This window comes from Manis javanica, chromosome 15 (assembly GCF_040802235.1).
Source record: "Manis javanica isolate MJ-LG chromosome 15, MJ_LKY, whole genome shotgun sequence".
Classification (NCBI taxonomy): domain Eukaryota; kingdom Metazoa; phylum Chordata; class Mammalia; order Pholidota; family Manidae; genus Manis; species Manis javanica.
In genome coordinates this window covers 66,588,809-66,614,699 of record NC_133170.1, presented here as the reverse complement: position 1 = coordinate 66,614,699, position 25,891 = coordinate 66,588,809, and the positions used below count along the sequence as shown (strand labels likewise).

The following is a 25,891-nucleotide window of genomic DNA, read 5'->3' as shown; positions in this document are numbered from 1 at the left end:
GTGGCCGGGGCACGTCACGCGGCTTTGTCCAAAGTGCCTTGCGCGTCACGTGGCGGTGCCGGAAGTTGGGGTGTGCGGAATCCGGACGTTCGTCTGAGCGCTACACGCTCTCCGCTGGGGACCCGGGCCACCATGGTCTCAGACGGTGAGGGCCGCGCCGGGCGGGACCCGGGCCGGGGGCTGGGCACACTCGGCCTGGCCAACACTGGCCAGATGGAGTCTAGTTTTCGGACTGGATGGAACCTAGTTGGTCGTTAGAGGAGTAGCGAATGTATTCATTCATTCATTCATTCATATTTTGCGAACGCCCCTGTGTGCCAGGCGTTCTTTCCTGCGCTGGGAGTACAGCAGAGAACATGATAGATAAGGGTCCTCGTGGAGGTTACCGTCTAGTGGGCGAGACAGACAATAGGCAAATACGAAGGGTGACTAGAGTTAATAAAGACAGTATCAAGACAGTATAATGCGGTAGATTGTGATTAGGGGATGATGGAGCTACTTTAAATAGGAGTCCAGGGAAGACCATGATACTGAAACTGAGACTTGAAGGACTATGCAAAGACTCTGGCAGATTAAATCAGTATGTTATCTGGAGAACCTGAAGGTAGAGGAAGGTGGGGAGACTTACACTCATACATTGAACTACCTGTTACTGAGTCTGATGTCTTAAAAAGACATCAGCCGGGGCGGCTGAAGCAAAGTGAAGTAAAGGGATGAGACCCTAGGCAGAGAGCTAGGCAGATGCGTGGCTCTTGTGGACCACGTAAAGAGTTTCAGCTTTGATTTTAAGTGTAATAGAGGGTCTTCAGCAAGCCATTGTTACATTCTGATTTGAAATCTTAAAATGTCATGTTGGCTGCTGTGTGGAAAATGGACTGTGTGGAGCCAAACAGAAGCAGGGAGATAATTTCAGAGGCCTTAACAATTCCGTTAGTTGTTTTAATCTGTACCACAACCCTGTGAGGGATGCAGGCCTGAGATGGCCCCTGTTTACAAATGAGGATGCAGAGACCCAAAGAAGGAAATTCACAGGGTCGTTGCATGTGTATGGACACATCCCTCTTCTGACAGGCAACACTGTCTTTTTCTCAGGCTTCTTAGTAGTAGCAAGGAATAGATTGCCCTGAGAATTGTGTGGCAAGGTCTTATGGAGTGTAAGGCCAGAGGCTTGTGGGCTTATGGGTAGAGAAGTGAGGGCCTGTGCAAGATAGTTACTGAGTACTTTTGTGCTAGGCACTTGACTGTGTGATTCGCTCCTATTATCTCATTCAAGGAGCAGCAAAATCCTCCTTTTTGAGTAGAGTCTCCAGTTTAGTGTCCAGAGTTGGGAAAAGAGATCAGAAACACAATAAAATATAAAATGAGGTAGTGAATACTAAGTGTCCTTGGAAGAGGTCAGTGCTGTGGGTGGCCAGAAGGGGTCAGGCAGTGGAGGCCTTGCAAAGCCAGTCTTCAGAGAGAATCAGATCTGTATTCAAAGCAAGGCATTGGCTGTGCTATGTGCTAGGAGGCCATGTGAGGTAGAGCAAATTACTTCCATTTTCAAAATAGGAGTATCGTATTTCATCTATCTAAGACTGTTGATTATGAAATGTGCTTTTATTTAACATACCACTGAGAGAAAAGAATGCTGCCAGTCTTAATGGTAAGATACTATCCTGATTTCAATAGCTATTAAATGCAAAAAAAAAGAAAAAACGTTGGGGTGATACACATTATAGTTGATGAAAGAGCAATAATATGCCCCTTAATAGGTTATTGACAGTATTGGATGGGATTATAGTTTTACATATGCCCATGCCTGATGCAGAGGAAGTTGACATTCATCCTCTCCAGAGATGAGGGAGCCAGGACCAGTGGAAGATCTTGGGGAAGAAAGAGGTAGTGTTGGTTTGGAGCCTTGAAGAGTAAGTAGGATTTGGATATGTAAGCAGAAATTGAAAGTGGGGTGGGATTATCCTGACATGGGAGATGGTAGCTGTAGGTAGGAAGGTATGGGGGCAGGAAAGGCATTATTGCTTTTTGCTGTTGTCTGAGTATCCTGGGTTTTTCAAAACAGCGTGTGCTTAATGTGTTCATATGTCTGTCACCTCAGACTCTAGGCTCCCTGAGGGCTTGGCCACAGTATCTTCAGTGCCTAACACTGGTACTTGGTGTAAATGTTTGTTGAATGAGTTAATGTGTAAAATCAGCTTGTTTAGTTGTGTCTGTCACTTTGGAGGGTAATCTGATTCCTCTCCACAATAGAATATTTACATAGCAATTGCTTTTTCTTGTTTGGTTTTTTACCTTGTTAAAATTGGTTCCTAATCACTATTGGTCTTGCTGCTAGGTGATTTGATGTACTCAGGGCCTAATTGATACCTGTGTCTCCCTTTAATTCCCTGGACACCCGCCCCCAACTCTGCCACCTGAAATTCTTACTGCAGGTTAATGAGTGACTTCTGTCCTTGACCAGGCATTTAAAATGCAAACATCTTTAGGTTCATTTATTTGGTATTTATTAAGCATCCACCACAGGCTAAGTAATGTACAGAGCAGAATATAAGCAGTGACTAAATAGACAAAAATATCCCCTCATGGAGCTTATATTCTAGTGCATGAAAGATGTAGTGGTGTACAATGGAATATTATTCAGCCATAAGAAGAAAACAAATCCTACCATTTGCAACAACATGGATGGAGCTAGAGGGTATTACGCTCAGTGAAATAAGCCAGGCGGAAAAAGACAAGTATCAAATGATTTCACTCATCTGTGGAGTATAAGAACAAAGAAAAAGCTGAAGGAACAAAACAGCAGCAGACTCACAGAACCCAAGAATGGACTAACAGTTACAAAAGTGAAAGGGATTGGGGAGAATGGGTGGGAAGGGAGGGATAAGGGGAAAAAGGGGCATTACGATTAGCACAAATAATATAGGTGGGGGGCACAGGAAAGTGATTCTGTAGCATCTTACTATGCTGATGGACAGTGACTGTAATGGGGTATGTGGTGGGAACTTGATAATGGAGGGAGTCTAGTAACCGTAATGTTGCTCATGTAATTCTACATTAATGATACAAAAAAAAAAAAGATGTAGTGGTGCAGAAATCAGGCAAGAGCTTGCTAAGGGCCCATGGAGCTTTAAATCTTTAAAAGAAGTTGGCTTTCTGTTAATCTCATGATATAGTGGTTCTTGCTCTGGATTTAATTTACAGACTGAGAATGCTAGCTAATGTTTTTTATTTTATTTTTTGTTAATATTTGCAGAAGATGAATTGAATCTTCTAGTTATCATAGTTGATACGAACCCAATTTGGTGGGGAAAGCAAGCATTGAAGGAATCTCAGGTAAGACTGCTTTTGGATCATTTTGGTGGACTTTCGGATAATTTTGGACGACTTCTGGAGAGTTGTGGTTTAAATGAGTATATGTTTATTGCTTTTAAAAAAAACAACTTTATTAAAATAAAATTTACATGCCATAAAATTCATCCATTATCATGTACAATTCAATGGCTTTTTAGTAAAATCACGATTAAGTTGTGTAACCATCACCAAAATTCTGTTTTAAAACATTTCTGTTACCCCAAAAGTTCCCTCGTACCAAACCTTTCAGTCAGTCGTTGCTTCTACCCCCTAACTACAGGTAACCACTGACCTGCTTTCTGTCTCTGTGTTTTTCTTTTCTGGACATTTTCATATGTTGATTCTGTGCCATATGTTGGCTTTAAAAAAAACTTTCTATTTTGAAGAAGTACATTTTGAAATAATTATAGACTCACAGGAAATTGTAAAAAATGGAACAGAGAGGTCCTGTGTGCCCTTGCCTGGCTTCCCCCAGTGGTAACATCTTACGTAAGTATAGTACAGTATCAAAATCAGGAAATTGACATCAGTACCATCTACAGACCTTATTCAGATAACAGCAGTTTTACATCTGTGTGTGCGTGCGTGCATGTGTCTATGTAGTTCTGTGCTGTCTTATCCCATATATAGATTGGTGTAACCACAACCACAATCAAGGTACAGAACTGCCCCATCACACACAGGAGCACCCTGTACTCATTAATGCTACATCATTATGGTTCCTATCTCTAACCCTTAGGATATTACTAATTATTAATCTGTTCTCCATCTCTGTTTTGTGTTGTATAAATAGATTTTGTTATGTTACTGTACAGAACCTTTGAGTTTGACTTTTTTTCACTCAGTAGAATCCCCCAATCATCCAAGTTGTTTCCTGTATGAAAGTTTGTCCTTTTTATTCCTGAGTAGTATTTCATGGTATGATATACCATAGTTTGTTAAAACTATGAATTAAATTTCTTTAATAGTTATTAAACTATTGGAATGATCTTTTTTAAATTAGGTGAGTTTTGGTAATATGTAGTCTTGATTTTGGCTTTTTATCTTAGTATAATGTTTTGAGGTTCATCACATTGTAGCATGTAGCTCCTTTTTATTACTGAGCAGTAGTTTATTGTATGGATATGCCTCTTGTTTATTCATGGACATTTGGTGTGTTTCCACTTTTTGGCTATTATAAATAATGCTGATAATTCACAAACAAGTCTTTGTATGAACATATGTTTGCATTTCTCATGAGTAGATAGATTTTTAAAGTTGAATTGAGGGTAAGTTTAGATTTGGTTAATTTAGATTTAACTTTTTAAGATGCTGCAAACTACTTGAAAATGGGTATACCATTTTCCATTCCCATCAGCAATGTATGGAAGTTCCAGTTTCTTCAGATACTTGCCAGCACTTGTCTTTGTTTTTGATTATAGTCATTCTAGTGAGTAGATAGTAGTATCCCATTGTGATTTTAATTTGCATATCCCTGATGACCAGTGATGATGAGTCTTTTTCATATGCTTATTAGCCATTCTTATATTTTTTTTGGTGAAATGCATATTCAGATGTTAATGCCCAATTTTTAAGTTGGACTATTTGTTTTCTTGTTATTGAGTTGTAAGAATTCTTTATATATTCTGGAATATAAGTCATTTATCAAATACATGATTTATAAATATTTTCTCCTACTCCAGGATGATATGGATTGTCTTTTCATTTTTTTAATGGTGTCTTTTTTTTAAACGGCTTTATCGAGATATAATTGACATACTATGAACTGCACAATTTTAAAGTATTCAATTTGATATGTTTTCATGTATGTATACATTCATGAAATTATCACCAAAATCAAAATAATGAATTGGGAATTATCACCCCCAAAAGTGTTTCATGTTGCTTTGTAATTTATCCCACCCACCTATCTGTCTCCATCCCCAGGCAACCACTGGTCCACTTTCTGTCACTAGAGATGAGTTTACAATTTCTAGATTTTTACATAAATGGAATAAAATAGCATATAGTGGGTTTTTTGGGGAAAGGAGAGGGGGCCTGGTTTTGTTACTCAGCATCATTATTTTGAGATTTGTCCATGTTGTTGCATATATCAGTAGTTCATTTCTTTTTATTAGTGAATCCATTGTATGGATATAGTAGTGTTAGGCAGAAAAATAGACATGAGCGGGTAGAAGGAGAATAAAGCCTGTAAAGCCCACTAAAAGGGACTCAAAGAATTAACCAGGTAAAACCAGAGAGCCACAAAGGACTCACAGAGTTAATGAGTTAATTACTTGAAGTTCAAAAGGCCAGGAACAGCTTGGAATGTCTGGATATTCCTTAGATAACGAAAAGTATCCCAACACAGCCCATGTCTTCATTGTACCAGTTAGATCCTGCCACTATAAAATCTACTTTGCCTGCAAAAGGTCCAGCTTATTCTTTAACTTAACCTGTATGCTGTTTTTTTCTCTTCTTCCAGCCCCTTAATCAAGTAACTTTGTAACCAGGGTAGGAGACAGCCCTCCAAAGTGTAAATAAACCTATGTGGACAAAGAAGGCTGAGATCTGAGCCAACACAGTCACCTAAATAACACTATTCTCAAGACAAAACTTAAAAGGAATTATAAATCACCTGTATACATTATGCCTTATGTTTACCCTTACCCAAAAATGCCCTATAAAACCCACACCTAAATCCCTAAGCTTGCCTCTTTGAGGTTGCCCACACTCGCCTTTCTTCCAGTGTGTCACTCTTTCTGTTCTATTCCAGTAAGTAGGTAAGTAGGGAGGGGCTGCTGAGAGCTTTGATTTGAGCTTGCAAGTTCCCATCACATGGGTGACCCAGACAGAACTGCAGCTGTATGATCATGCTTCTTAGTAGCCTGTCTGAAAATCTCCTTTCTTTGCCTTTGGGAAGTTCTCAGAATACAATCTTATTTCATCCAATGCTCTGTGGCTCCCCTAAATCCTGGGGTGGTAGGGTCTTAGTTCTGATGCCATGGAGATTCAAGTGGACACTGGATGCCGGGTGACCTGGCTTTAGGAGTTGACAGAGGATTTGCCCTATGCCGAGCAGGAGTTCAATAAGCGTCCCTTTCCTGCCTCTGTTTTTCCTTTCTTCTTTGAGTAAACCTGCCTTTGTCTACCTTGACTCTGGCCCACTCCTCCCTTGGAGTGTATTCAAATAGAACCTTAACTCTGCTTCACTACTGTGTCTCTGCCCTTCAGTTCTTTATTGCGGCAGGTCAAGAAATGAGAATAAATTCAACATCCAACATATTTGGTACCTGACTCGGATAGCCAGGCCTGGTAAGCTGCATGTGCCCTGCCCACTGGCTGGAGGCACTCACTCACTATCTACCTCTTCTCTGAGGATCCTTCCCTTCCTTCTCTATCTTTTATGTACCAAAAATAGCTGCACTTTGGGTGCAGATCAAGCAGTAAAGGCCAACAGGGAGCTCACTAGAGAAAGGGTAAGTCAGTTGTAGGCCTGGGAAGATTGCTTTAGGCACCCTGCTGACTGCAAGGCAATCTCTGTGCAACAAAGGCCCACCATAAAAGCACCCGCTGCAAATCCCCAAGCAGTGTTTAATATGTCCATGCAGAGACTTCCTTTTTTGCGTTCTCAGATTTCTCCTACTCCCTCCATTTCTTTTCTTCCCTTTGTCCACATGTTTTGTTTTATCTGCCAGTCAGCTAATTGGGGCAATCCCCCAGAGACCCTCATGTCATGATCCCCTTGGCCGTGAGATGTTCAGTGACCCAGCCAGAGGCAGTACCTGCTTTGCTCGCCTTGCAGGGAAGCCCTCCCTAGGAGGTGGGTCACGTTTGGGTCCTTGAGAATGTCATCCAGAGCGGCAGCCAGGAGATTTCTCCCTTTACTCTCTTCTTCACCGTCGGCTCCCTGCGGGATTTAAGAGCCTTCTCACTTGCCTTGATTATGACCCTTTGTCCCTTTCATGCTCAGAATGCTTTCCATAATCCTGCCTGCTCTATTCGCTCTATTTTCCATTTAGAGGGGAACAGAGACTTTGATGGGATGTGCAGGTCTGACTTAGCTCTGACCTCCCATTGCTAACCACCTATGGGGCCTAGCAGGAAACTTACCCGAGCAGCATAACCTATGGCCAAAACCTCTTCCCTGGCACAACAGTTTTTCTCATGCTGCCTTAGCCTGTTAGGCAACCAAAGGTGATCATTCCTAACCAATTTAGCGCTCTCTCCAGGTCCAGATCTTGACTTAGACCCCTTCTTTTTGTCCCTAAGGAGTCTCTTGGATCTCCGGGAGACTAGCCTGGCCAGAACAGTCGCTTCATGCCTTTTGCTGACTCTAGGAGTTCAGCTGAGAGCTGCTTCTCTTCCCTTCTTCCACCTTTACCCTGACATCTGTAGCTACTGCCAAAACCTTGCATCCTCCAAAACTGGGAATGCTTTGACCCCCAGACCCAGAGGAAGTCAAGGCTCACATTCTTCTGCACAACAGCTTAGCCCCAGTACAAACTCCCCAGTGGGGAAACTTGGCCCCCAGAAGGGAACCTAAATTTGTAACACCATCCTGCAATTAGACCTATTCTGCAAATGGCAGGATAAATGGCCCAAAGTTCCCTAAATCCAGGCCTTCTCCAGGAGAGTGAAATCTACTCCACAAATGCAGACTACCAATGCTGACTCTACTCCCCTCAGGCCTCCTCCAGGATACCCCAGAACCCAAGCCTTCTGCAGAGGGCAGGAGTCCCAACAAACCTGATACCCTTTCCTTTCCTTTCTCTTGGGGTGTTTTTTTTAATGCTTTGTGGACACTCTTTGTATTAAAAAGTTAACCCATTGCCTGTTGTATGTTGTAGTTATTATTTTTCTGTTTGTAATTTGCCTTGTATTTTCGTAGTCATTTTTTTGCTACATAGAAATTCTAATAGGTTTGTTTTATACTTTTTTAATACAGTGAAATTTATCAACATTTTACTTCCTGCCTGAAGTATTTCTTCCTTTAAGAGAAACATGCCTTATTCCAAGATTCTAAAAATATCCACCGATGTTTTTTAGTAATATTAGAACTTGTGAGAATGTAAGTGCCATGAAAGAAGGCCTAGTTTTACCTGGCACATAACAGGTGCTCAGCATACTTAGTGAATGCATGGATTGAAAACTCACAAATCACTAACTTAGTCAGTATGTATTAATTATCTACTCCATGTGTAGCAATGGTCTGCGAGTATTTTATCACAGAAGATGTGACATGTTTGCTATTCCTTAAATGTTATGCAGAAAATATTTGTAGAATATTGTACTGATATAGATTGATGTCATATAAGTAAAATTAGAAACCTGCATTTTTCAAATGTTTTTGCTTATCACTTTGGTGGAGGGAGCTCCTGGGCAAATTTTTGGCAGTGAGTAACTGTATAAAATTTAGATTTAACCTTTTCAAGACCTGGCTTTGTTATTTGGATAACTAATTTACCTTTTCTAATGTTTTCTGTTTTTCAACAGTTTACTTTATCAAAATGCGTAGATGCTGTGATGGTCCTGGGAAATTCTCATTTATTCATGAATCGATCCAACAAACTTGCTGTGATAGCGAGTCACATTCAAGAAAGGTGTGACCATTCCCATTGCTCTACCTAGTCAATGTTTAACATTTGTGAGGTTTTTATGCCAGTTATATGTACCATTCCTACTCTGTTACAAAAAAATTTTTTCTGTACCAGTGAAAAATACTCGAGTGATCAGTATATGTACACTTAGATAATATGAGTATTTAAAACCTCATTAGCTGATATCTAATGGAGTTGTATCATGTGCACATTTAACTTACATGGATCCTGTTATATTCTCTAGGTGAAAAGGAAAGTAAGTTATGAAATTGGGTAAGCAGCCCCCATCTGCACCCCTGGTGGGTCTGCTGCAGAGTAGGTGAAATGGGGGGTGTGATTCTGCTTTGCCTTCGATCAGCCTGGACTCCTGTGTCCTTCTCATGGTGTGACTATTCCACTGCTCTGTGTATGATTCTGGTGTTCACAATTATAGATTTTTCTTGTAATATTGGCTCCTAAACCCTAGCCAACTAATCTGGCTGTATAAGATACAAGTCTTCCACATCTTATTGAAATGTCACATCACAGTCGAAGTGACGCTCAGCATATTTGATGTGAGGTAGAGGTAGTTCTCAAATCTTTTTGGTTCTTAGGGCTGCTTCCTTTGGTGTGTCAGAGGAGCCCATGGGCCTCCAGTGCAGTGCTCGCCGCATCATCACAGCACAATTCTCAGAATTGAATGAAGAAGATGATGCAGATTTGGTTAATATATCAATAAAAGCAGGCAAAGTTTTCATTTACAAGGAAAATAAAAAATACATTTTATGTGATTTCTATAAAAGTCATGAAGCACTAGGAGACTCTTTTCAGGGACCCACAGACCAGATTTTTATTACGGGGGTAGATAAATATACCTCAAATAATAACCTTGTAGTAAGTTAGAATTTGCCATGAATCCCTGTCAGTCGTCATCTGAGAAAGGAGTGAGAAACCGCCCTGAAGTGTTTCTAGACTATACCCCAATGCCCTCTTTATTTCCTCTCATTTTTCAGAAAATGATGGAATCATGAAAACATTCTGTTGTGGTAGACTCATATTCACCAATTTGCCTGTTATTTACTATTTTTAAAAATTAAACTTATAGAATCTTGTGAGCCAGAATTGGTGTGGTTTTCATTTCCTCTGCCGCATTTCATTTTGCTGGCTAGTGAAGGCACCCAGTCCTGGTATAGCTAGGTTTTGTTTTTTCCACTGTTTCAGTCGATTCTTATATCCTCGGAAGAATGGCAGACTCGGGGACTTCGGAGATGATGGCAACACTTCTGAATTTAATCCCTCGGGGAGTAAAGATGGAAAATATGAGTTGTTAACAGCAGCAAATGAAGTCATTGTTGAAGAGATTAAAGATCTAATGACCAAAAGTAAGAACTTTCCCCCTGCCCCTCCCGTGATGGTTACTTGTAAATGGAACTGAATGTGGAGGTCCTTGAGGCTTTTAGTCCAAAAATTTGAGGTCCTTGATACTATCTCCTGGAACTCTGTCTCTTTTCTGTTGTAAAAATTACCCTCCTTAACACCTGTGGGTGTTTGGCTGCCCTCTCCAGCCTCTGACACTGTCCATAGGCTTCTACTTCCTGAAACACACTCTGGCCTCTAAGGATGTCTGTTGACCTGTGTTCCCTCTCTTTTGGACCATTTCTGATTTTTCCTTGATCTTGTACCTTAAACAAGCATATGTGTATATATTCTGTATGTTATTTTCTTATTTTTTCTTCCTCTGTGTGATCTCACCCATTCTTATCTTTAATAACCATTTCTGTATGAGCACCTCCCAGTCTTTGTCTCTAGCCCTGTCTTTCTTTTGGCAGACACCTCAGCTGAAGTGTCCCACCGTCCAGCTGAGAGGTCCAGACTGGTTTCATTGTCTTTTTCCCTCAGTTACATCACCTCTGGCATTCCCGATTTCCTATCCACCTGCTTTTCCAGATTCAAAGCTTTCATTTTTTACTTCTTTCTTCTCATATCCCATATCTAATCAGCTATGAAATCCTATTAGTTTAGCCTCAGAAGTACCTCCTAAATATTGCCTCTTGTTATCTGTTGCCTGGCTCAGCCCTGGCCTGTTGACATTGGGGCTTGATGATTCTTTGTTGCAGGGGTCGTCCCCCACTGGAGGATGCTTGGCAGCATCCTTGGCCTTGACCCACCACATGCTGTCATACCCCCTGGTTGGGACAACCAAACAATTCTTCAGACCTTGCCAAATGCCCCCTGTAGGGCACAGTTGCCCAGGTTGAGAGCCCTGCTCTAGATTGTTGTAGTAGTGTTGGGGGTTGAGTTATTCTCCTTAGTTCTTGTCCCCACTGCACCAGTTGAAGGGCAGAGACACAGTAGTGAAACAATGTGAAAGTTTTATTTGAATACACTCCAAGGGAGGAGCGGGCCAGAGTGAAGGTGGACAAAGGCAGGTTTGCTTGGATAAAGCAAAGGAAGGAAAAACAAGACGGAGGAAAGGGACACTTACTGAATTCCTGCTCGGCATGGAGGAAATCCCTTGCCAACTCCTAAAGCCAGGGTCACCTGGTGTCCAGTGTCTGCTTGAATCTGCATGGCATGGGAACTAAGTCCCTATCACCCCAGGATTTAGGGGAGCCATAGAGCACTGGATGGAGTGAGATTATGTTCTGAGAATTTCTCAAAGGCAAAGAAGAGATTTTCAGACAGGCTACTAAGGAGCATGATCCAATGGCTGCAGTTCTGTCCAGGTCACTCAGGTGACAGGAACTTGCAAGCTCAAATCAGAGTTCTCAGCAGCCCCTCCCTACTTACCTTGAGTAGAACAGAGAAAGTGACACACTGGAAGAAAGGCGAGTGTGGACAACCTCAGGAAGGCATGCTTAGGGATTTCCATGTGGGATTGTATAGGGCCATTTTGGTTAAGGGTCAGCATAAGGCATGATGAGTGCAGGTGATTTCATAGTTTCTTAGAAGTTTTGTCTTGGGAATAGTGTTATTTAGGTGACTGTGTTGGCTCAGATCTCAGCATTCTTTGTCCACATAGGTTTATTTACACTTTGGAGGGCTGTCTCCTACCCTGGTTACAAAGTTACTTGATTAAGGAGCTGGAAGAAGAGAAAAAAACAGCATACAGGTTAAGTTAAAGAATAAGCTGGGCCTTTTGCAGGCGAAGTAGATTTTACAGTGGCAGGATCTAACTGGTACAATGAAGACATGGGCTGAGCTAGGATACTCTTCTTTATCTGAGGAATATCCAGACATTCCAAGCTGCTCCTGGCCTTTTGAACTTCAAGTAATTAACTCATTAACTCTGTGAGTCCTTTGTGGCTCTCTGGTTTTACCTGGTTAATTCTCTGAGTACCTTTTTGTGGGCTCCACTGGTATTATCTTCTCTCCACCCACTCATACCCGTTTTTCTGCCTAACAGTACCTTCTGCTGATTCCTGTCTCTCCCTTTCCACTCAGAGTTAGTATCAGAAGTTAGAGATGTTATTCCCTGGCTTAAAGGTCTTCACTGGTTCCCTGTTGCCTGCAGGCTGTGGTTTTTCAAACTGTAGCCTTTGTCTGAGGGAAGTGGCAACTCTTTAAAGACAGAAAATAGTTGAGTGGTTTCTAGGGGCTGGGGAAGGAGCAGGGAGTGACTGGAAGTGGGACCAAGTGATCTTTAGGGCTGAAGCAAATGTTATGAAGTTGGCTTGTGGTCATGGTGTACAACTCTATAAATTTACTGAAAATCATTGAATTATGCACTTAAAATAAGAGTGAGTTTTATGATCTGTAAATTATACAAGAAACTTGTTAAAAATCACCCGGAAGGCTTGTTAGGACAAAACACTGGGCATGCGCAGTTGCTGATGCAGGGGGCCTAGGAGGTCCCAGGAATTTGAGTTTCTATTAATTTCCCAGGTGATGCTCCTATAGCTGGTTTCAGAATCACACTTTGAGAATTACTGGCCTCCAGGATAAAGTCCCAACTTCTCAGTAGAGTGTTCAAGACCTTTCCTGTTCTGACCTCACCCCATGCTCCAAGAGCAGCTTCAGGCCGTTCTTACAGGCTGTCAGTTTGGGCTTCCCACATTCTTGAGCTGCAAGTTTAGGATTTTGATTATCTTAAGATTGTTTTTTTTTTTACCCAAAGCTCCAAACAAGTTGCAAACTTTGTGCCTGCTGCTATGGCCAGAGGAATGTCTCCATTCTCTTTTCACTGGTGGGGAAGCTCTTTGAGGGGCAATGGGGAGGAGCAGGAGGGGAAAAGAGGACAGGGAGGAGTAGAGCTTGGCCAGGGGCCACTGTCCAGGCTGCCTGCAGGTAACCATGACCTTGGGTACTACTTTGATCGTTGATAAACCCAAACCTTTCCAAATAACACTGTAACACTAGGATGTTTTTAATTTATTTTTTATTGTGGTAAAATATACATACATAAGGCTTACCACTTTAACTCTTTTTAAGTGTACAGTGCAGTGGCATTCAGTACATTGAAATTGTACAAACACCACTGTCCATTTCTAGAACTTTGTCATTGTGTCAGACTGAAATTTTTTACCCATTTAACAACTCCCCATTCTTCACCTCAGTCCCTGACCACCAAAGTATTTTAAACTGAGAAAATGTTTAAAAATTGCTTAGTTAAGCATTACTGAAAACAAATTCCTGTCTGTTTTTAAACCCAGCTTGAAAATGTCATCTGATTTCATTCATGAAGAATGCTTTGGTTTGAAAATGATTTTAGTTCAAGAAAATATCAAAAGTTTCTGTTTTAATGTTTTTTTTTATTTGCAGGTGACATAAAGGGTCAACATACAGAAACTCTGCTAGCAGGATCCCTCGCCAAAACTCTTTGCTGTATCCTTGATGTTTTAGTCATTCAGCAGGTATCTCCTGTATTAGATCTATCTTACCTTGTGATATTTATTAGAACCTTCGGTGGTTTTAATGGAAGGCATGAGTGTTCTAAAATGGTGGGTAATCAAAATATAGTTTACCTAGGCTTTGGAATTTTTTAAGATTAGGTATAAAAACTTTAAATGTGAAGAATGAGAACACTGATTTCTCTAGTATGTTCCTCTGCTCACAACGAATCCTTTTTTTTTTTTGGTATAATTAATTTACAATGAAATGAGCAACATTATGGTTACTAGACTCCCCCCATCACCAAGTCCCCCCCACATACCCCATTACAGTCACTGTCCATCAGCGTAGTAAGATGCTATAGAATCACTACTTGTCTGCTCTGTGTTGTGCAGCCCTTGCCTATATTATGTCTGCTAATCATAATGCCCCTTTTTCCCCCTTGTCCCTCCCTTCCCACCCATCCTCCCCAGTCCCTTTCCCTTTGGTAACTGTTAGTCCATTCATGGGTTCTGTGAGTCTGCTGCTGTTTTGTTCCTTCAGTTTTTTTCTTTGTGTGAAAATCATTTGATACTTGTCTTTTTCCGCCTGGCTTATTTCACTGAGCATGATACTCTTTCGCTCCATGTTGTTGCAAATGGTAGGATTTGTTTTCTTCTTATGGCTGAATAATATTCTATTGTGTATATGTACCACATCTTCTTTATCCATTCATCTACTGCCAGAACAATGAATTCTTCAGGTGATTTCCTTGTTTCTTATTTTGATGTTTTGGGGAATTTCTTTTGTTTGTTTGTGTTTTCATCTTCCTTGGGAGTAGTGTTTGATTATAAAATCCATTTGCTCACTTGAGGCTTAATAAATGAGTGTCTTTCCCAGGCCAACGGGTTATTTTTACTTAGCATAGTGTCAACTATCTTCCTAAGCATTTGACGTTACTTGTTTTGTGTGATGCTCTCCCAGTCTTATATCTTTTAATTGGTTTGTTTGGACAGTATTGAGTGATTCTTCTTTCCTGGACTGATTGGGTATGCCTGATCATCTGTATGTGGTTTTCAAATTCCTTATTTCATTTGATTGGTTTATTATTTTACTTGTGGTCCCAGTATTCAAATCTAGGATGTGGTGGGTAGTCATAGCAAAATCAGATCTTGTAATTTTAATTTTCTGGGACAAAAATAATATTTTTGTCAGGTTTCAAAGCCCAGTTGATTTTCATTCAAGAGACTGCCAAAATACTGGTGTTTGGAAATATTCCAAATACTCTTTTTTTGTGTGTTTATCATGGGAAATAGAGCATTTCCTCTTCTCAGCTAGGTTGATGCAGAATTTATTTAAAACTTGAGGTCATTTTTCTGTTTGCATGTTTATGAAGTTGAATACTTTTTTTAAATTCCTTAATCCTAAGAAAATAAGACATTCATCGAATGAACAAGGAGGTTAAAGGTAGGAACCTACTTTTTTATGAGAAACTAATCCTTACTTTACTACTGTAACTTGGGTAGACTATTTAAAAACTCGTTAGAAAACCTTATAACATGTAGTTAACTTGTAATCTCTTCATCTTTTTTATAGATAATCAGGAAATGAAATCAAGGATATTGGTAAGATTTAAAAAAATCAGTACTATGTTTATATACCAGCCATAGCCAATTAGAAAAGATAATAGGACATAAGACCATTTACAATGGAAGCAATATATAAAGTATCTAGAATTAAATAACAATGTATAAAACTGATTAGGATGAAAAACTAAAATTCTGAGAGACGTAAGAGACTTGTATAAATGGAGAGCCATATTTTATTCTTAGATGTCAATTTTCCCAAAATTAAACTTGTAGATTCAGTGCAGTATCAGAATGTCAATGAGACTTTTTTTTTCCTGGTAAGGTGGGGGGAATTAAAAAGAAACTCATTAGTTTATCTGGAAGAATAAATCAGTGAGGTAGCCAGGAGCTTTCTGAAAGAGTGTTAGGCAGGAACTTGCTCCACCAGGCATTAAAACACATTACAAATCTACAGTGACGGTGTGGTATTAGTACAGTGGTAGGCAAACAGAAAATGGAAAAAACCAGAGTGCAGAAATAAAAGCAGGTACACATGAGTTTGACTTGTGGTACAGGAAGCACTTCAAATTAGGGAGAAGGAAATGGATTATTCAGTAAGGGGCGCTTGGCCATTTGTGGAAAAACAGAGCTAGATCTCACTGCCTACACTTAAATAATTCTAGTAATGATCAAATATTCAATGTTAAAATTCAAGTCATAGAAGCATTAGAAGAAAATCCCTGTTTGTGGTCTTGGGTTGGTGAGTACCTTGCTAAGCATAATGTGAAAACTCAAAAATATAAAGTCCCCCCAAAACAAACAAACAAACAAACAAACAAATAAACTCCCCAAAAAAGGATGAAAGAAAAACTATTAGGAAAAGTATTTTCAGCATAGCTATACCTCACAGAGGATTAAGGTAATAGCTGTAAAGTAAAAAAGAACTCTTATAAATTAACTTTTTAAAGTCAAGGTTTAGTCTAAAGAAACAGGTAGAAGGCACTAGCAATCTGCCAAAGAAGAAATGTAAATAACCAGTTAGCATTTGAAAATACAGTCAGCCTTACTAATAAGCAAAGAAATATAGACATCAAGTCATGGGAATTTCATTGTTTGCTTCTTGCTCAGCACAGATGAGAAACCTGGCAGTTCCTGGGGTTGATGGTAGTGTTGGGGATTGGTTCTTCTCTTGCATCACCGTAGGAGGATGAATTGAATTGGTACCACTTATCTGGAGGGCAGTTTGGTAACCTGTATCAGGATTAAATGTGCATACACTTTAGCAGTCTCACCGATTATCCTGGGAGCTAATCAGAGAGTTGTGCAAAAGGTACATGAGGTGTTCATCAGAGCATTGTCTAAAACTGAAGACTGGAAACTGCTTAAATGTCCTCTATAGGTAATTGGTTACCTAGTGGAAATCTATGAAGTCAACATGAAGGATGATATACATCCAAATTCATTGACGCAAGATTCATCCAACCCCCAATACTATTGACTGAAAACAGGTGCCAGAACACTAGATAGAGTATCATCCTGATGCATGTGTGTTGTGTGCTTTGGGTGTGAGTGTATATACATGCTCACACAGGTGCTCTCTAGAAACTGTTAACAAGGATTATCTCTTGAGTGGTAGGATTTGGGGGAAGTTTTTGCAGTCACCTCTACACTTACAGATGACTAGGTATTATGTAATAATGATAACTAGGAAGATGAATTAGAAAAATCAGTAGTGGTTGTAGTTTGCAGTGTATTGTGACATCTGAGAGCACTAGGCTGAGCCTGCAAGTTATTAATATATTTGGTTTTTAGGTAATTAAGGCTGCAGAAGACAGTGCATTGCAGTATATGAACTTCATGAATGTCATCTTCGCAGCACAGAAACAGGTGAATTGAGAGCATTCTTTTTAAAGAACATTTGATTCATAGCGAAGGAATTTTATTTTCTGAATGGCCTACTTGAGAGGTATTCTGATTAAATGGCCATATTAATGGGTTAGGAACCTGGATTCTGTATTTTGTACTAGTCATTTCTTTATTTTGGGTCCAGGACCCCATGAAAATCTGATGGCTCACCAGAAAAATGTGCACTTATATACAGTTTTTGCCTGTAGTTTCCTGGTATTTGTGTAACCCATTTTATGCTATTCTTAGACCCCTAGCTAAGAATTCCTGGTTTTACAGCATGCTGCATGCCTTGCCTCAATTTCTGTCTCTTTCCTTTAAAGGAGGTCTTATAAAGATTTGAAATTTTTACTCTGCAGATAACTGAAATGTCCAGATGAATATCACGAATATATTTTCTTTGTTGATACGTTTAAAAAAAAAACTTTCTTAAAACTTCAGTGTTAACCTAAAATGCTGCCATAGCCATGCATAATATTCTCCCTTTTGGAGTAGTAACATGATGTAATGAAAAGACTAGGGGCTTTGGGGACAGGCAGACTGGGGGTGACAGCACTGGCCAAGCCTGGGTGCTTCAGATGTAAAATGCAAATCAAATATCTACCTTATAGAGTTACTGTGTATATAAAATAGAGGTTGACAAATAGTAGTTTCTCTGTATCAGATAGTCATTATTGTTATTATTCCTATAATATTTTTGGAATGTTCATTTCAGAATATTTTGATTGATGCCTGTGTTTTAGACTCTGATTCAGGACTCCTGCAGCAGGTATGTTTTAAACAAATGAGTGGTATTGGTGACTGTGGAAGCATGGTGTGTTCTGTTACCTAGTGTTAAATGCCTTTCACTAATTTTCATGGATTTTTATGGATTAGCCTGTATGATGCTATAGATTAGAGAACTAACATCCCTCTGGGCCCTTTGAAACATTTATTTATATTTTAATTAACAACTTAATTGACTTTTTAAAAGTGATTCATGCCTTAAAGTGCATTCAAGCAACACAGATATTTTTAAAAAGTATAAAAAAACCCTTCAAATCCTTTCATCCAAAAACTATCATCGTTAATATTGGGTGAAGAAAATGACAGATCTCTCTATATACATACAGATAGAAGAATAGAAACTAAGCTGAGAATTTTATAAATATAAGAACATACTCCAGATCTGTGCTGTCCTGTATGGGATCCATATGGCTACTGAGCTCTTGAAAGGAGTCTGGTCTGAATTGAGATGTGCCATAAGTGTTTACGCACTGAATTTCACAGATTTAGTATAAAGGATAGAATGTAAAATATCTTGTTAATTTTTATATTGATTACATGATAAAATGATAATACTTTGGATATATTGAGTTAAGTAAAATGTGCTATTAAAGTTAATTTTATCTTTTTCCTCTTTTATGTGACTAGAAAATTTTAAATTACATACAGTGCTTGCATTGTGTTTCTGTTGGGCAGCACTCTTGTTGCTTTTTAAGCAAACACAGGAAGCTATAATTCAACCAAAAAGGGGAGAGAAAGGAAGTTAGGCTAAAGAAATATCTGAAGTTTTGATTTTTTTTTGACCACAAGAAGTAATATTTTTTAAAAGATCAGGTAAAAGCACAAAACTGGAAAACCATGAGTTGAGGTTACTGCTGGGCATGAGGAGTAAGAAGGGAGATACATCTGGTAAGTACATCAGCTCCAGAGCTCCTAGAATTGTTCCATATCTTGAGTTCGATGGTAGGAACATGGTGTTTGCTTTATTATTTAAACTATATGTACATGTTATGTATATACATTCTTGCACATATGGTTCTATTTCAGTTTTTTAATAAATCAGGGAGGCTGGATACTTCCATCTGCATGGTGTCTACTGACTCTCAGAAGACCTTACCTGTGCCATGACTTTACTAGCAGCCCTGCCTCTGGACCCCACATCTCCATGACTAGGCCAGTCCCTCACATTCCTCTCAGTTCCAGACTTGCACATGCAGCTCCTTCTGTAGGATCTCCCCTTGGACATCTAGCAGGCACCTCAAGTTTAACAGGTGCAAAGCAGAACTCAGTTCCCCACGCTGCCTGTGCCTCCCTGGACGGCCCAGTCAGTAGGGGCAGCACCATCCATCAGCAGCTCAGGCCAAAAACCTGACTTGTTTCTTCTCTTCCTCTCCTTTCAGACCGACTAGCAAGTCCTGTTATTTTTATCTTCAAAATACATCCTGAATCTCACCACATCTTCTCTGTTGCTACAAGTGCGCGATTGCAATAGCCTGTTAACTGATTTGTTTCCATGCTTACCCCATCTGCCAAAGGTGGTTCTCAACACAGCAGTCAGAATGAAGCTTTCTGAAGGTGTCGCTCAATTGCTTAAAACCTCCCATGGCCCATCACACGGAGACTGATGCCCAGAGTCTTGCATGGCCGCCTGGACCCCTACATGATAACGGTTTCTGGACACTCTTTGTCACCGTGACTTCCTCCCTCTTTACTTATCACATTGGTCTTACTATTGCTTTAAAATCCAGGCCCACTGTGGCCTAAGGTTGTCCGCACTTGCTGTTCTCACAGCTTCTAAGGCTCTTTCCTCAGATGTTTGTGTGGCCCACTCCCTTCCTTCATCTGGCTCTCTGCTTCTGTGTTACCTCCTCAGAGAAGCCTTCCCTGACCATCCAGTGTCCTCTTACCTATCTTCATTTTTCTTCATGGAAAGTATCATCGTGACCTGTAACATTTCTGCATTTACTTACCTGATTTACTCTGTCTTCCCCACTTGAACCCAAGTGTCTCATCAACAGATAAATAGATAAACAAATTGTGATTTAATCATACAGTAGAATGTTGCTTGGTCCTAAAAAGGAATGAAGCACTGACATACACCACAATGAAGATTCACCTTGAAAACATGCTGAGTGAAAGATGCTAGGCACAAAAGACCACATAGTGTATGAGTCCACTTATATAAAATACCTTGGAACAGGCAAATCTATAGAGACAGGAAGTAGATCAGGGGTTGTCAGGGGCTGGAGGTGAGATGGGGGATGGGAAGTGACTGACAGTGGGGTATGGGGTTTCTTTTTGGGGTGATGAAACTTCTGGAGCTGGAGGTGATTAGTTTCACAACTGAATATATTAAAAACCACTGAACTTTAAAAGGGGAGTTATGGCATGTGAATTATATCTTGAAGCTATTATTAAAAAATACAGTGAAAGTGTATAAATGGCAAGAATAGTAAACAAACAGGAGAAAAGGTCCAACACTGCAGTCTTCGGAGGATGAATGTGTGTGAGCCAAGGGGTCAAGTAAGATACTTGAACATCTTGAGAGTAGCTGGAAGTTTCATGTCCTCACTCACTATAGGAAAACACTCCCTTTTAATTTGTTGTGTCATGTCCTCCCCTCCTTTTGGAGACCTGAAGACCTGCTGGTGAGAATTACGTCACTAGACAAGCTAGGTGAGTGCCGTTTTGCACAGAGCCCTCTGTGTGTCTTGCAGGCTTGTGACATCACAGGGGGGCTGTACCTGAAGGTTCCTCAGATGCCATCCCTCCTGCAGTATTTGCTGGTGAGGAAGTGCCTACAGTGACCCTAACCCCTGGAGCCCAGAGAGACCCATTTTCCTGGGAATGAATGGAAGCAAGATGACTGATGCTGGGGATTGGAAGAAAGGAATAAATGGGTGACTAGAGGTCTCAGAGCTGAGAAGGGTGGGCTACAGGTAGCCTTTGAACCCTGTGAGCTGCATGCAGAATGTTGTATGACTTTTTATACCACAGCACCTCTGTGTGGAGGTGCTTAATAATCCATGAATGAATAAAAATGCATCTCTACATAGACTTGAGGAAAATCCTAATTTCATATTCCCCTTAGTGGCTGATATCTGAGATCTATGTCTTAGTTTCTGGTTATTTTTCCCCACAATAAAATTTCCTTGTCTTTTTTCTTTCACAGTGGGTTTTTCTTCCCGATCAAGATCAGAGATCTCAGTTAATCCTCCCGCCCCCAATTCACGTTGACTATCGGGCTGCTTGCTTCTGTCATCGAAATCTTATTGAAATTGGCTATGTCTGTTCTGTGTGCTTGTCCAGTAAGTTCATGTACTGAGTTTTTCTTTTTTTCTATATTGGGGCTGGGGCAGAAAATATCTCAGTAATGTGGTTTTTAAACCATCCTGTTTTTTCTTTTTAATTTATAGTATTCTGCAATTTCAGCCCTATCTGTACTACGTGCGAGTAAGTATCTTTGCAGTTGAGTGGCTAGCTCACACTTAGAGATTTAGGGCATAAACAGTCTTTTCCTCTCTGTCATTTCAGGACAGCTTTTAAGATTTCTCTACCTCCTGTACTGAAGGCCAAGAAAAAGAAACTGAAAGTGTCTGTGTGATACTAAAACAGTTTTCCCCATCTTTTAAAGCCTATTAATAGACATTGTATGGCAGAATCTTTGTTAGGAGGGCTTTGAAAAAAATACAGATGTGTGTAAGATCATTTTAGTGCAGATTTTGTAAAGGAAATAGTTTAAAACCATCAACCTTGTCCTGTGCTTCTGAGGCACTGATTTATTTGAGGAACTCAGTCTATGCAATATACCCTAAAATCTTCTGTGACAGGTTTTTTTGAGAAAGTGGGAAGAAACACAAATTTGTGGCTCTTTTTTTAATGGGATGATCATTTATTTGTCAGTCAGCCTTTCCAGACTAATTATAGACTTCAGAACCTGTTATCCAAGTTTAAGTTCTTACTATGAAATGTATGACATGTGAAAATTGAACACAGTTTTGGAAAAAGTGACTATTTATGGCATAATGGCATTATTCAAGATAGAACATCTTACTGGAATCAGCAGTTAACTTGGATAGTAGTCACATAAATAAAATCCTAATTGTCTAAGTTGAGATTTAGCTTCAGATATTAGCAAATATTTATTCCTTTGTCTGCCATCAGTACTTGTTTGGACTAAGTTATCCAAATAATAATAATATTTGTCACTGAATAATTACAAAGTCTGATTTTAAGTAAGGTGAATGAGCACTATAGTCTGGTAGCAACTTTAAAAAAAAAAAAATACGGTGTGAAGATCTTATTTGTGAAAGTGAGCATCTGAGTTCTGAGAACTTCTTGGGGAGAATGGATTCTTTACAGTTAAGTGTTTTCCCAGATGGAATTCTTTCTTTTTTTAATGTGAGAAAAAATTAATATTTGTGAACTCTAGCAACTTTGGACTTACAACAGAAAACTTCTGTAAGTTCAAAAGAAAAATTATTTGTGATTTCAACAATAAAAAATCTTACTTTTCCATGTAATCTTGAGGTTAGTAAGTCTTTTTAAAATTTCAGCATAGTGTAGGAAGGGTTTTCAGGAATGGTGGCTAGTCTTGTTTTGTTTTAAAAGTATATTGACAAAAACCCATATGTGAACACAACCTTACTATAATTAAGATTTTATTTTCTCTTTATACCATATTGTTAGGCAGAAAGGTAGACATAAGCCAGTGGAGGGAGACTAAAACTAGCAAAGCCCACTAAAAGGAACTCAAAGAGTTAACCAGGTAAAACCAGAGAGGCAGAAAAGACTCACAGAGTTAATTAGTAGAAGTTTTAAGGACTAGGAGTTACTTAGAACATCCAAACATTCTCCAGATAAAAAAAAGAAAAGCATACCCAGATGAGAAGTCTCCAAGCACAGACTCTCCCCATATAAGAGAAAATAAAACATCCAAAGACAGGCACAGACATCATCAGAGCAGCCCCTGTCTTCTTTTTACCAATTAGACCAGGCCTCCAAGGCCAAAGATTATCATTCAAGGACTTCTCTGCCCTGCCAAGACCCCATAAAAGAAGACTTGGAATAAACTGCCCGTGCCTGTCTAACCTTAGGCAGACCCACTCTGCTGCACAGGGCAAAATAAAAGTCACTTTGCCTTCCTAACTTTGGTTTCGTGTCTCACTCTGACTTCCCTGCATTTCCAAACCGACTTTCTCCCCAACAATATCAGAGTAACTTGGTGTTTGGTTAGATGATTTCAGATGGATTTTGTATTCTGGATTTATTGTTAGAAATACACAAAGCTTTTGGTGATCACTTTGCAAGTATTTGTTAATCCTGGAGCTTGACAATCTTTTTGAATAGCGTTTATTATTTCATAGCCTAACTCAATGTAATAGAGATCACTAAGTCTAGGTAATAAAGCATCATATATCTAAAAAGAGGAATAATGTCAAACCAGCTAATAAGGTTTTTGTTATTACCTTTTCATTTGAAATGTTTTACGTACTGCCTTAATCCTGTTTAAGTTTTGTTTTTAAATTATTTATGGTTTACTTTATATAAGTTTTTATAATAAAATGATTCAAATTTTAATGTTTGCTTCAGTTATTTCCTATATTGTTTATTTCATGCTCATTCAACTCATTGTCAAGTGTGTACTTTTTAAATTGGATTTGATCAAGTACCAGCCAATTTTTTTATTCAACTCTGAAGAATTTTAATTTCTAATGTCAAACTTTACATGTATTGTTACAAATACTACACAATAATAAATTGGTATGAAGTACTTGGTCCAAGATTTCTAAGCATGGAAATATTAGAAGAAAGATTTGGCGTTCACTTATAATTTTATTTTGGGAGTAAGATTGGCAAAATCTCAATTATGTGGTATTTTCATTGGAAAAAACAGGCTGGTTATAAGGTGTAATGTCTGTTTTGATGTCAGAAAAGTTCGACACTGTATTATATCATAGTTGCTAATTTTAAAGCAATGAAACTATTGTCTCATAGAATAAATAGTTAAATAATTATAGCTATCCAGCCTGCTGTTCTAAAGGCAGTCCTTTGGGCTTTATCTACAAAAGAATTCCTTCTCCGTTCCTTCAGGGGAAAAAATTATTTTGTTTATTTCAAATAATCCAAACATGATTTGTAAGAGTGGTAGTAATTCCCCAAAGTGCATGGAAATGTTTCTAGCTGTGATGGAGAGTAAATATACCAATGACATGTTTATATAAGAAGTATAGTATTTGGAAATCAGGACGTTGCATTGATAGTTCAATTGAAATTTTATATTAATAGAAATGATCACAAATAATTTAATGAAAAGTTCTCTATGTCATTGATTTTTAGTCGTGTTATACTTCAAGAATGTAATTTTAAAAATTTTGAAACTTCAGATTTTGACTGCAGTGCCCTAGAATTCCTTCATGTACTTCCTTCCTGGCTAAATAACTTACTGTCACCAAAAGCAAGAGATTGAAGCATACTTTTCAATAAGTACTTCTTTTCCTGATTACAGCAGAAAATGATGATATGCTTTCTGAAGAACAGAAAATTCATTAAAGTAGGGGGGAAAATAGAAAATTCACTTTCCTCCTTCCCCCACCACCTACCTAGAGTTGGGCTGGTTAGAGAATTACGTTAATTAGTATTTGGTGCGTTTCTTTAATGAAGGAGGATGGCACATCTGGTGGTGTTGACAGGACTCTGATCTGCAGGGTCTGATCTCTAACTGCCTGCTGGGTTTGCTCTTTGTGTACTATGGGAGCAATGGGCAGGGGTCTTTCCCTACCACACATGCTCCCAGTGGGAACTGCAATCTGTTCCCACACTGCCTCCCTGAGAGGCCTGCTCCTGCCGCCTGCCCTCCACGTCCCAGCCTCACTGACCCCTCCTTCCCAGGGCAGGGGCAGGACCAGGACCCTCCGTCCTGCACTGGAAGAAACCCCTGGTCCTGGACCTGCCTATCCTTCCTGCCTCCTCGCCTTCTCCCTCCTTGCCCTGCACCCCTGTCCTGGCTCCTCATAAAGAGCTTCAGTACTCCCTGGTGACTCTGCAAGTCTGTGGGGTCCTTCAGGCGTGCTGGGATTGGGGAGGGGCTGGGCAAGCGGGTGCGGCGAGGAGGGAGGACCCAGCAGTGCCCTGGTTCTCCATGGTGGGTAGTGTGGCAGTCCAATGGGCAAGAGTGTCTGGGGTGTTGGGGTGGGGGTGCTGCGGGGCTGCCGGAGGGTCCTGGGAGCTTTCTACTGGTCTGATGCCCGAAGCTCAGACTCTGCAGTGGTGTGTGGTTCGGAAGACTGGATGTGATGAGGACAGGGTCAGCTCCAGGCCCAAGGAGGCACATGCACAGGGCTCATCTGGACCTGGTGCCCAGCTGGCTGGAGTGGGGGGAGGTCACAGTGAGGACGCAAGCAGGAAGCCAGGCTTCCCCGACCCACCAGGGTGGAGAGAGCAGAAGCTGAGAGCCCAGCCAGGGTGCTCTCTGCTCCTAGCATGGCTGGACACTGGGCTGCTATCAGGGAAGGAACCACTTCAGGAGGGACCTTGCTCACAATCTTCTGATGGCATCACTACAGTTTCCCAAAATTTCCCTGTGGCTCAGCAGTGTAAGCTGCCTGACCACCGGCCAGCGGGGGCCAGGTGGTGGGAGGGTGAACCAGCTGAGCTCCCCTGGAGACAGTGGGTGTGGGGGTTCCCTCTGTGCAGGGTCAAGGCCCATGGTCGCTGGTGGGGGTCTGCCAGCATCCTGGGCTTCTCCTGGACACAGAAGACCCCAACTGCAGACTGCCAGGTCCTGGACAGGACACACCTGACAGGCCGACCCTGCTGCAGTGCAAGCGCCCCTCTAGTCTAGGGGCCTGGGGGCCAGGCCCTCGCAGGCCTCGCCGGCCTAGGCTTCAATATCCGGCTTTCTGCAGTGACAGTACTCCTCATGCTGCTGTCCCTGCA

General features: G+C 40.4%; 2 protein-coding genes across 6 annotated transcripts in view; one reads left to right on the top strand and one right to left on the bottom strand.

Moving 5' to 3' along the window:
* Positions 1-54: 54 nt before the first annotated feature.
* Positions 55-23,533, top strand: GTF2H3 (general transcription factor IIH subunit 3). Of its 2 annotated transcripts, none has more exons than XM_017667784.3 (13): positions 55-145; positions 3,251-3,330; positions 8,824-8,930; positions 10,128-10,288; positions 13,668-13,730; positions 15,153-15,182; positions 15,312-15,340; positions 17,096-17,170; positions 17,904-17,957; positions 20,671-20,739; positions 21,126-21,261; positions 21,370-21,406; positions 21,488-23,533. In XM_017667784.3, the coding sequence occupies exons 1-13, from the start codon at positions 133-135 to the stop codon at positions 21,555-21,557; spliced, it is 924 nt and encodes a 307-aa protein (XP_017523273.1). In that variant the 5' UTR covers positions 55-132; the 3' UTR covers positions 21,558-23,533. The 2 variants fall into 2 exon arrangements, with proteins under 2 accessions (XP_017523273.1, XP_073079382.1); XM_073223281.1 differs by lacking the exon at positions 55-145 and adding an exon at positions 1,503-1,645.
* The window catches only part of LOC140846538 (uncharacterized), a 28,005-nt gene continuing 17,883 nt past the window's right edge, over positions 15,770-25,891 (bottom strand). For 2 of the 4 annotated variants that reach the window (XM_073223285.1, XM_073223286.1), the window contains one exon: positions 23,456-25,886. In XM_073223285.1, coding sequence (XP_073079386.1) covers positions 25,873-25,886 — 14 coding nt within the window. In that variant the 3' untranslated portion in view covers positions 23,456-25,872. Of the gene's footprint in view, positions 16,535-23,455; positions 25,887-25,891 lie in introns of those variants that run through there. The other 2 variants (XM_073223287.1, XM_073223284.1) reach the window with 2 other exon arrangements.

What these genes read in the sequence shown, in the direction of transcription:
- GTF2H3 (XM_017667784.3), top strand. An exon ending in AAGCATTGAAGGAATCTCAG is followed by an intron (nt 3,331 to 8,823) that starts GTAAGACTGCTT and finishes GTTTTTCAACAG; the next exon opens with TTTACTTTATCAAAATGCGT. An exon ending in CTGTTCTGTGTGCTTGTCCA is followed by an intron (nt 21,262 to 21,369) that starts GTAAGTTCATGT and finishes TTTAATTTATAG; the next exon opens with TATTCTGCAATTTCAGCCCT.